Source organism: Cololabis saira, chromosome 10 (genome assembly GCF_033807715.1).
Source record: "Cololabis saira isolate AMF1-May2022 chromosome 10, fColSai1.1, whole genome shotgun sequence".
Taxonomy (NCBI): domain Eukaryota; kingdom Metazoa; phylum Chordata; class Actinopteri; order Beloniformes; family Belonidae; genus Cololabis; species Cololabis saira.
In genome coordinates, this window is record NC_084596.1 from 1,730,184 (window position 1) to 1,742,583 (window position 12,400).

General features: G+C 45.9%; 1 protein-coding gene across 1 annotated transcript in view; it reads left to right on the plus strand.

The window, feature by feature from the left end:
* The window catches only part of asph (aspartate beta-hydroxylase), a 65,578-nt gene continuing 53,178 nt past the window's right edge, over positions 1 to 12,400 (plus strand). The window contains exon 1 of the mRNA XM_061731532.1: positions 1 to 187. Within this exon, the coding sequence (XP_061587516.1) occupies positions 145 to 187 (43 nt within the window). The 5' untranslated portion in view covers positions 1 to 144. The remainder of the gene's footprint in view (positions 188 to 12,400) is intronic.

Sequence of the window (12,400 nt, forward strand, 5' to 3'; positions counted from 1 at the left end):
GCAGGGGGCGGGGCCAGCGCGGTTTACGGGAGTTTTATTCCGAACTCCGACACATTTCTCTCTTTTTTCTTCCTTTCCGCTTCTTTTCCAGGATTATCCAGCAGAACCTGATCCCGGCCCGGTTCCGGTCCACACTCAGCAGCGATGGCTCCCAAGAAAACCGCCAAAGGCCACGCCAAAGCCCGAGGTTCGTGCTCGGGCCCGGTTTAATCCCTCGCTGTTTTTAACGGGTTTACAGCTCGAACCGGGTCAGCTGGTCCCGGTTCTGGTCCTGGTCCTGGTTCTGGTTCTGGACCAGGACCAGAACCAGGTCCACGTCACGGTAGCTGTTAGCCGCAGAGGCTAATGCAGATTAACGGGTTAAACTGGGTTAAACTGGGTTAAACTGGGTTACAGGAGGTTCTGGTTCTGGTGCTGGTTCTAGTTCTGGTTCTGGTCCTGATGATAGTCCTGGTTCAGACCTGGTCCTGGTTCTGGTTCTGGATTTCACGTGTCACCAGTTGTGGGTGGGATGTGGCTACACACACGTATACATACATACATTTACACACACTTATATACACACACACTCACTCACACACACATAATCACACACACATAATCACACAGATATATATATATATATATATATATATATATATATATATATATATATATATATATATATATATATATATATTTATATGGATGTATGTATATATATATATATTAGGGCTGCAACTAATGATTATTTTAATAATCGATTAATCTGATGATTATTTTTTCGATGAATCGGATAAAAAAAACAAAACAAAAAGCACTAAATTCCAACCATTCGAAGACAGAACTGACGGTGCAGATAATGTTCAGAAAGTTCACAAACGGGTTGCTCCTTGAACATCCTGAGCTTTTAAAGTATTGATTAAAAACAAACTAAATCGACTAACACAGAAAACATAATGTTTAATACACATGTATGCTTTACATCTGCCAAATATATAAAAATAAAGTGCGCAAAAGACTCTTTTGTGCACAAGTTTTCAGTGGTATACTTTGTTTAAAAGGGACCTGAGCTGTCAGAACAATAAATAAATTATAAAAAATAAAGAAAAATACAAATAAGAAACAGGATTTGTTTGAACATTAATTTGTTCTCTCACTGCCTTCACTCAAAAAACTAAGAAATGTTCTTATTTCTAACCTAAAAATGCCATTACACCTGATAAAACACATCACTTAAAAGGTTAGCTTTTAAGTGACGGCCAGAAATGATATCATGCGCTTTTACATTTTTATCCTGTGCGTTAATCGCGCGTTAAAAAAAAATTGTCAGCGTTAAGAGGACGCTAAGTTAACACGTTATTAACGCGTTAACTTCGACAGCCCTTTTATTTACATACATACATACATACATACATACATACATACATACATACATACATACATACATACATACATACATACATACATACTCGCACACAAACACACTCTCCTCCACCAGGGCCGATGCTAACTGCTAACCCCTCGGGGCCCCGTTCTGGACCCCGTCCAGGCCCCAGAGCGAAGTGGGCGGAGCCTCCTGGTGGTTGTTGTCGTTGTTGCAGTTTTTATTATCCGACGCGGCGACACGGGAACTACTCTGGGAACTGGGAGTTAAACTTGAAAGAAAATCCTGTTACCACAGCAACACAGGGGACATCACTTTGGGGGGGGAGTTGGTAGAAACAGACTTTTATTTATTCATGTAATTTACAGCGTAAACTTTTTAACTATTTTATCTTTTAGGGGTGATGTGATACATTTCTTTGTAGGAAGACGCTCTATGAAAATAAGTCAATTTACTTGTATTAGTTTACAGCGCAGTCTTGAACATCCAATATGGCGGCGTCTTTGCCGTATCGCAGCAGCGGGCAAGAACACTGGATGGGGCGTCTACGTATATATGTCTATGATGGTAACAGCTACTGCTGCTACTGCTGCTGTGACACGTCACTTCCTCCCAACGGCAGGAAGTGCCGTGCGGCTCTGAGTAGTACGTCCGAATTAATGCATACTACTGATATTTACTCAAAAGTGTGCCAAACTTAAGTATACTTTTTGAGTACCGTAGATGACCAAATAGTCGCCCGCGCGCAAATACGCGCCTGTGCTCTAATAGCCGCCGGGGGTCCGAGCACATTTGGCATAATAAACGCCGGTTCAATTAAACGCCCGGGCGACTACCGGTAATAACCTGGTAATAACACTGTATTTGCATTGTATTGTGTACAGTATCGTTCATACTGCTCTGATCAGCTCCGTGTGTCGCCGTTACACAGACAAACTGTCTTTGATATCAGAGCATGTGAGCGGAGTGAAGCGGCGAGGGGATTCTTTATTATTTTTAATTTAATTTTTTTATATATTAAAATCCCAAAATATCTGTACCGTTTCTGATTGGGTGTGTGCACTGCAAATCATTTTTAGACACTACAAAGAACGCGTACCGCAAAAGTTGTGTCTCGGTGGAGGAACCCGGCGTCCAGCAAAATGAGAAGAGAAAAAGGAGTTCAGCAGACAGCGCACACACTGAAGGCTGATTTATGGTTCCGCGTTACACCAACGCAGAGCCTACGGTGCAGGGTACGCCGTAAGGCTGATTTATGGTTCCGCGTTACACCAACGCAGAGCCTACGGTGCAGGGTACGCCGTAAGGCTGATTTATGGTTCCGCGTTACAACAACGCAGAGCCTACGGCGTAGGGGACGCGGCGACCCGCTCCGTACGTGGAAATGCGTTCTTTTTTTTGCTATTAAAACATGATTTGTAATGTGAATTTGCAAAACTTAAACTACAAATAATAGTTTTTGACGTAACATCAGAGATTGTGCATGCTCTCTGTGAAAGGATGAGGTAAATCTGGTCGCAGCTGCTTCAGCTGTGATTCCTTCACGAGGAGCGACCAGGATTTCAAACACGCTTGATTTTTTTTGCGATCTCACGATTTGTGATCGGGAGCTCATCGTGAGGTGTTGTGTTGTGTACAGTGTGTACAATTTTAGTTCCAGTGGTACTATGGTGATCTCATATGTTCTTTGTAAGTAATGGTCTGGTGCTGCTCATTGCAAAAATAAATTGTAGCCTGGTGCAAATACCCGCCTGGTTCTTATAAACGCCTGGGGTCCAAGTGGATTTAGCATATTAAACGCCCGGGCTACTAAATGGTCATCTACGGTATATACTGTTTAGTTTGGCATTTCGGACGCACCGCTGGTCTGGTTTTCCTGTCGGGGTATTTACAAGTTTAGCAAAGTACCAAAACAAAAGTATGTCCCTGCCAGGGGACGCGGATGTTGCCAAAATAACAAACTAAGCAGCTAAGGAAAAAACACAGTTCTGTCTAACTGTCTAATAAGAATACCAAAGCCTGTCCGCCTAACGACACTAACCAGTGGTAAAATACAGTAGTAGCAACCGTCCCTTACCTAGTCTTCTTCGTGGTGTCTGGCCGTCCTCTATACCAGGTCCTTCCAGTGGGGGGCGCAGGCGAGTGCAGCAGCGTTGGGTTCGGCCAGGTCATCTCCAGTGCATTGGGGGGGGGGTATGCATCTCATGATGGTTCATTGTTTGTGGTTCCCCACACACGCGTTCATGCATCAGAGCATGTTAATTTCCATTTCTTCATGGATGCCTTGCAGCTCCTTCGTCGACCCGCAAACAGTTTAGGGTTTTCCAGACGGCCCATGGTTGGTCATGGCCAGTTGCAAGACATTCATCTGGGATGATGCCTCTCTCTGTCCGTTGGGTTGTCTGGCTGCCCAGGCTGTTCCACTGGTTCTGCCCTGGCTGTTCCACTGGTTCTGCCACTCCGTGGTCCTGGTGACGGATGGTCCCCAGTTCTGGACTGGTAACCAGGAAGCTGCTCCAGTTCTGGACTGGTATCCAGGAAGCTGCTCCAGTTCTGGACTGGTATCCAGGAAGCTGCTCCAGTTCTGGACTGGTATCCAGGAAGCTGCTCCAGTTCTGGACTGGTATCCAGGAAGCTGCTCCAGTTCTGGACTGGTATCCAGGAAGCTGCTCCAGTTCTGGACTGGTATCCAGGAAGCTGCTCCAGTTCTGCAGTGGTGTCCAGTTCTGCTGCTTCTGCACGTGAGCCGTTTCTGGGGGCGAGGTGTTGGTGCAGTGCCAGTGAGTGACGGTTGTCGTGGACCTGCTTGCTGCTCTGCTTTGGCGGTGACTGCTCTGCGGATGTCAGGGGGTGGGATGCCTGAGAGGGCGTAGAGGTGGAGGTGTGTGGGGGTTGTTGTGATGCAGAGGTGGAGGTGTGTGGGGTTGCACCCAGTCACTATCATGCAGGTCTCGTTGAGGACAGGGTCCAGTTTGCGTGCGTGACTTGATTTATAATAGTGCTGGGCGGTATACCGATTCATACCGAATACCGGTGTTTATTTTTCTTATGATATGAATGTTTCATACACCGTAATACCGGTGAGTATGTACAGTAGCTACACAACGTTGGGAACGTAGCGCTACGCTAGCGCCGCTGGACACTGTTAGTGAGGGGACTGTTTAGCAGCAGTGATGCACCGACTGTTCGGTAACCCAAATTATTCGGCCGAAAATGTCAAAAAAACACTTTCGGTGTTCGGTGGAATAAGTGGGAAAAAAACCGAACAATTAATAAATGCGTTGTAATATAAGGAAATAGACTGGCCGCTCCCGTAACGGTTGCACCACAAACATAAATCATTGGCCAACCAAAAAGTAACCACATAAGAATTTTACCAACATTCACCAGGAGGTGGAACCAAAACAACATAATGCTGGAAATTAAAACATGTTCAGTTTTTTATGTTCAATAAATATTTTCTACCTTGTAATTTGTTAAAATATTTTTTTTCTTTGAAAAGCCTAAATCAAATTAATTTGATTTGATTTGACAGTAAAATAAGCCATTCTAAGCCAATTTACTGCAGCAATTCCTTTCCAAATGATTAGAAAATGTGGTTAACACCCAGTTGTGCATGAAAAAAAAAATACCGTGATATACCGTGAAACCGATATAATTCTGAAAAATACCGTGATACATTTTTGGTCATACCGCCCAGCACTAGTTTATACCATGCTGGGCGGGAGTATTGGGCGGTTGGGAAGCGTCGGGCTAGCGCTGTGGTAGCAGCGTGCTTGGGTGGGCTCCCCACTTGGGAGGTTGTTCCTAACCTAGTGTGACTTAGCATAGACTCTACCTACGTGATGCCTGTAGGGGCCCCGTCTTACACCTGTAGGGGCCCCGTCTTACACCTGTAGGGGCCCCGTCTTACACCTGTAGGGGCCCCGTCTTACACCTGTAGGGGCCCCGTCTTACACCTGTAGGGGCCCCGTCTTACACCTGTAGGGGGCCCCGTCTTACGCCTGTAGGGGCCCCGTCTTACGCCTGTAGGGGCCCCGTCTTACACCTGTAGGGGCCCCGTCTTACACCGTGTCCTAACTGCATTAGCGTCAACGACTAAATCAATTCCATGTCTTTATTTTCTATTGGACTGTCCTAACTGGACGCAGCGACACGGCGTTTTGAGCTGAACATTTGTCGGACGCCCTGCTTCTATTCTCTTCCTGTCGCTCGCGTTGAAAGCCGGTTGAAAGCCGGTTGAAAGCCGGTTGAAAGCGCTGTAGGAAATGGTCACGGATGAGGAACGGCTGATCCAGTTAGTGTAATTGAGAAGTTATCTCTATGATTCCTGCTCATTTCACCACAAAAACCTCAATAAAGTTCAGCTGCTGGAGGGAGATGGACAGAGAGACGGACGGACAGAGAGATGGACGGACGGAGAGACGGACGGACAGAGAGATGGACGGACAGAGAGATGGACGGAGAGACGGACGGAGAGACGGACAGAGAGACGGACAGGGAGACGGACGGAGAGACGGACGGAGAGACGGACGGAGAGACAGACAGAGAGACGAACAGGGAGACGGACGGACAGAGAGACGGACAGGGAGCTGGACGGACAGAGAGCTGGACAGAGAGACGGACGGACAGGGAGCTGGACGGACGGACGGAGAGACGGACATAGAGACGGACGGACATAGAGACGGACGGACAGAGAGACGGACGGACGGAGAGACGGACGGACGGAGAGACGGACGGAGAGACGGACGGAGAGACGGACGGAGAGACGGACAGAGAGACGGACAGAGAGACGGACGGAGAGACGGACGGACAGAGAGACGGACAGAGAGACGGACGGAGAGACGGACGGACAGAGAGAGGGACAGAGAGACGGACAGAGAGAGGGACGGACAGAGAGACGGACGGACGGAGAGACGGACAGAGAGACGGACGGAGAGACGGACAGAGTATTTACAGCATCCATGCCATGTGGAAAAGGCGTTGTGTTTGCACGTTATTCTTAGTTGCTGTGATGTGTCTGAACGTAGACGTGAGAGGAAATGCCTGCAGTTAGGACACGGTGATCTGGTGACGTTTACAGCAGCAGACGCCGCCTGGGCGGGCGGGCGGGAGTTCCCACACCCGCCCGGGCGGGCGTTCCCGCACCTCAAACCCAGCCGCCCCCCGGGGGCGTGGCGTCTCTGGAACAGGGACAGCTCGGTGTGAGGTGCAGGATACGTTTCCTTGCTCTGCAGCTTTCTGCTGTAGCAGACGCCGGGTTTAAACGTGCCGTTTGCAGCTCGGATCCGCGGCGTCGTAAATATGTCCCTGATGAAATCCTGTCGGAGTTTTACCGGAGTGTTTCCAGTCCGAAGCCTCAGGCAGGACGACAGTCGTGTCAGTCGCGTCACCAGGGACATGTGGATTCTAGTGTGAAGAGTTTCACTCACACGCGGCTGATGCTAAAGCTAAAGCTTTTTTATTTTAAGATTTAATTCCTCTTTCCACAGGAAAACTAAGGTTTATAGTTTACAACTTGTATCATCTTTTAGAGAGTGACATGTCTGCTGTCTGTGTTGCTGCACATTTTGGACATAATTATTACCACAGGAAGCTGAAGTTAATAATAAACTATACTCACTCTTTATAACTGAGTGTAAATCATCTCTAAGAGTCTCTAAAGTGAAATATTGCTCAAACAGACAATGCATGATACGTTCTCATCTCCTAATTTTTATACCTAATAATAATAATAATAATAATAATAATAATAATAATAATAATACAATATCAGTGTCATAGAATAAACTTTATTGATCTCCCAGAGGAGAAGTTCAATTGTGCAGCAGCAAAACACACACACTTAACGGTTTACACAAAATACACATGAAAGTATGACAAGGTATAAAAAAGTATATCCTAAAAAAAATAAATAAAAATAACCAATAAATAGCTAAATAATAAAAAAAAAAGGGCAATATAAAATGTAGAAAAATGAGCAATGTACAAGAGAAAATAGTAAACCCAAAAATGGATAATATTTACATGTGCAAAAATGGACCTGCGTTAGTCGTGTACATGAGACGACAGTATTGACCAATTTATGGATTTTTTTTATGGATTTTTCACTGTGATCGGCAAAATGGGGATCGGCAGATACTGGTTTTGGTGATTGGTGATTGGTGATTGGTGATTGGTGATTGGAGATCGGTGATCGGTGATCGGTGATTGATCGGTGCATCTCTGGTGGTTCTGGACCTCAGACCTGCAGAGAATGAGGAGGAGAAGGTGGAAGAGAATAGAATGTCTGTATTGTCATTTGTTCAGATACAACGATGCAATCCTCTTTAAGGTGCATGGTTTAAAAAAAATATATATTAAAACAACTATAAAAATAAATAATCTCTAAAATGACACAAACAGGAAGACAACAAACGGTATTCACATTTGGCAGGTATTGTACGGTTGTAAATGTTCAAAAACATGCAGGACGGCGGCTCGAGGACCAGGAGTGAGGATTCTCACTGATTTAGACGATGTTTCGGAGGATTCTGACTGATTTAGACGATGTTTCTGAGGATTCTCAGGAAGTCCAGTCTCTGCTGGGCCTTTTTGATGATGGTGGTGTTGACCCTCCAGGTCAGGGTGTCCTCTATTTCCACGCCCAGAATCTCCACACAGACCCCGGTGATGAACAGGCTGAATGACTGAAGTCTCTGATCAGCTCCTCAGTTTGTGCAGACTCTTCCCCCGGAAGAGTCTGCAGGAGACGAGTCCGACCACAAAGAGAGAAATACAGACTCAGAGAAGCTGCCCATGTGGCCGGTAACGATCAGCGGACGGTCCGTCCAGGAAGACCTGTTGGGATGGGAGGGTTAGCTGTCGGGCCCCGGGTCGGCCGGCCCAGCCCCCCCCCCAGCCGGCCCAGCCCCCCCCAGCCGGCCCAGCCCCCCCCAGCCGGCCCAGCCCCCCCCAGCCGGCCCAGCCCCCCTGTAGCCGGCCCGCCCCCCCCAGCCGGCCCAGCCGGCCCGGGGCGCTGAGGGATTTTCTCCAACAAAGCCAGGAATGGCAGCGTTTCCTGGGCTTTGTAGTCGGGGCTCGTGTGGGTCCAAATCCGGCTCATGGAAGCCAGATGGGTCTGCTGGGGAGGGGGCGGGGCCAAGGCCGGGGGCGGGGCCAATGCCAGGGGGCGGGGCCTGTAGGGATGGGGGCGGGGCATGTAGGGGGCGGGGCCAATCCCGGGGGCGGGGCCAAGCCCGGGGGCGGGGCTCTTGTGTAAGGATCAAACTGAACAGTGTGTTCAGATTTGAGAGTGAAGGAACTGAAAGTTCTCAGAGGACCAGAGAGACCCGGTGGAACCAGGAACCAGGACCAGGACCAGGAACCAGAACCAGAACTAGAACCAGGAACCACAGGAACCACAGGAACCATGCAGGACCCGGCAGGACCCCGCGGTCGGTTCCTGATTCTTACTCTTCTTCTTCTGGACTTTTCTGTTTCCAACGGTCGTCCAGGTGTAAACGGACTCAGAAAATTAGAACATTGTGATAAAGTTCTTTATTTTCTGTAATGCAATTTAAAAAAACAAAAATGCAAGCCTTTTTTTTCTTTTTTATTGCAAGCCTTTTATTATTTTAATATTGCTGATTATGGTTTACACTTTAAGATTAAGATTCCCAGAATATTCTAATTTTTTGAGATAGGATATTTGAGTTTTCTTAAGCTCAAATATCCTGTTTTTGTAAATGCATTACAGAAAATCACAATATTCAAATTTTCTGAGACAGTCCTGCAGATCAATCATTTTTACTTATTTATTTAGCCTTTATTTTAGCAGGTTAGTCCCTTTGAGATCCAGGATCTTTTTCAAGGGAGACCTGGCCAAAGATGGAGCTTTAAAAGTTACAGACAAAACAACAACAACAACAGAAATAGAAGGACAAATGCAAAATACGTCACAAACAGAGCCAGTAAATAAGTTACAACACTTAAAAACAGGCACATGCACCAACAGTCAGCTTTAAAATCAGACACTGACACTAATTTAGCTCCAGGTGTTTTTGAGTTTATTCCAAGCAAGTGGAGCAGAAATAAAGGTTTTCTCCCCTGATCGGTGCTTGATCTGCAGGATTATTTATCATTTAAAACTAAAACTAAAACTACTGACGGCTTTAAACTTGATCAGAGAACAAATGTAACGTGGAAGTTTTACCTAATATAGTTTTGTATATGAATGATAATCTGTAGACCTTCCTACTGAATGTTTTATTTAACGCTTTATTTTAATTTCTTGTTTTCTTATATTTTAGCAAAAGTTTATCTTCATATTATTTTATTATTGTGTAGATTTATTTTAGTTTTTAATTTAAAATATTTTTAGATCAAAGGTATTTTATTCAGTTCAGTGTTTGTTGTGCTGGACTGACCAGCACAACAAAAACTGACCTGAATAAACTACTGGTATTGCTACAGATATTGCTAATTAATAAATGAGAATGGAAGAGAAGGAGGATGATGGAGGGATGATGGAGGGATGATGGAGGGGTGATGGAGGGGTGATGGAGGGATGATGGAGGGATGATGGAGGGATGATGGAGGGATGATGGCAACCTCTCAGTGCAATCTGCAATCATGTGTTGTGCCACAAAGGGAGTGCTGGTTTATTTTTTAAGGCTTAATTATGGTTCTGTTAAACCTACGCCGCAGGGTACGCGGCTACGCCGTAGCCTGACGTAGCACCTCCCAAAAAATGTAACTACACGTCGAGGCGACGCAGACCCAACGCAGACGAGAGGGCTTCTTTGTTTTTTTGTTTTTTTGGGTTGTTTTGTTTTTTTGCACAATAGTTGTCCTGATCTCTTTGATTCACCGTGACCGTAAAAGCCAGAAGCTAAACAAAGTATCAGCTAGCGCTCTGGGGGGTTTTGCACCGCAGAGAAATGGAGTGACGGAGAAGTCCGAAGGTTGGCGACGGCGTCACGGCGACGGCGTCACGGCGACGGCGTCACGGCGTCACGGCGACGGCGTCACGGCGTCACGGCGTCACGGCGACGGCGTCACGGCGGCGGCGTCACGGCGACGGCGTCACGGCGACGGCGTCACGGCGTCACGGCGTCACGGCGACGGCGTCACGGCGGCGGCGTCGGCTCTGCGTTGGTTTAATGCAGCGAGTTATTAATAAAATTGTCTTAGGATAGTCATTAATGATTAAAGTTGCACGCAGCGCGTGCACGCTTGCACGTGCAGTTTTCACCAATAAAGGTCAAGGACTCAAACCTGAGTCCGATGACACCACCACGACTCTTTATGTCAAACCATTCAAACGTTATGGCAGAAAATATTAAATACTGATTAGCTACTAGTATTACTTCCTGTTTAGCGTTGAAGTTTGACGCGGCGCCACGGCCACGCCATTTCACGAAAACTCACGATTTTGATAACTTTTCATCGTTAACGTCTTTTGCGTCTCCTGAGCGGGTTTTATGTGGAACGGACGATCCTGCTAGGAGGAGTTCGTTAAAGTACGACACGTGAAAATGGCATAATTGCGCCAAAATGCAGGTGTGTACCGATTTTCGTGCATGTACGTCAAACCGTATCGTGGGGCTTGAGGCACAAAGTTATAGCAGAAAGTAGGAACTATCAAATATGGACCAATCAGATGAAGGGTGGGCGCGTCTAGCGTCGCCACGGTAACGCTTTTGACTGATAAAAGTAATACCCATCGTTAGTGCTGGGCGGTATACCGGTTCATACCGAATACCGGTGTTTATTTTTCTTATGATATGAATTTTTCATATACCGTAATACCGGTGAGTAGCGCACACAACGTTGGGAACGCCGTGCTATGTTCCGCTGCCCCGCGGAACGTAGCGCCGCTGGACACTGTTTGTGAGGGGACTGTTTAGCAGTAGTGATGCACCGATTGTTCGGTAACCGAAATTGTTCAGCCGAAATGGCAAGAAAAACCTTTGGTGTTCGGTGGAATAAGTGGGAAAAAAACCAAACAATTAATAACGGCGTTGTAATATAAATAGACTGGTAACGTAACGGTTGCACCACAAACATAAATCGTTGGCCAACCAAAAAGTAACCACATAAGAATTTTACCTAACATTCACCAGGAGTTGGAACCAAAACAACATAATGCTGGAAATTAAAAAATGTTCAGTTTTTTATGTTCAATAAATATTTTCTACCTTGTAATTTTGAAAAGATTTTTTTTTTTTGAAAAGCCTAAATCAAATGTATTTATACTAGTGTGGACATTAATGTTTTTATACAATATTTCCTCCTCATGACAGTAAAATAGGCCATTCTAGGACAATTTACTGCAGCAATTCCTTTCCAAATCATAAAAAATGTGGTTAACACCCAGTTGTGCATGAAAAAAAAAATACCGTGATATACCGTGAAACCGATTATAATTTTGAAAAATACCGTGATATAAATTTTTGGTCACACCGCCCAGCACTACCCATCGTCACAGGATGGAGACGCACATTTTGATGTAGAACACACCTGGGTGCACGTTACGGTTCGTATTAACGGCCGAAGAAATGGCATAAATTGCGCCAAAATGACACGATTAATTCAAAATGGCCAACTTCCTGTTGGGTTTGGGCCATGGTGCCAAGAGACTTTTCTTTAAGTTGTGACATGATACAGGTGTGTACCGATTTTCGTGCATGTACGTCAAACCATATCGTGGGGCTTGAGGCACAAAGTTTTCTAGGGGGCGCTGTTGAGCCGTTAGGCCACGCCCATTAATGCAAACCATTAAATATCAAATTTTTCACCAGGCCTGGCTTGGTGCAAAATTTGGTGACTTTTTGGGCACGTTTAGGGGCAAAAAGGGCCTTGTTTCGTCAGAAGAAGGAATAAAAAAATAAATGAATGATCAAAATGAATCGATCAAACGGCACCAGTGGGACCAGCAACCACGCTGTGGCTAGTTTTTGAGAACACTTTGGCGTCTGGCATGAAGAGGTCTGAGCCAAACATTATATTAGTGGAATAAATAATGTTTCCAGAGGGACGGCTTAAGGACAT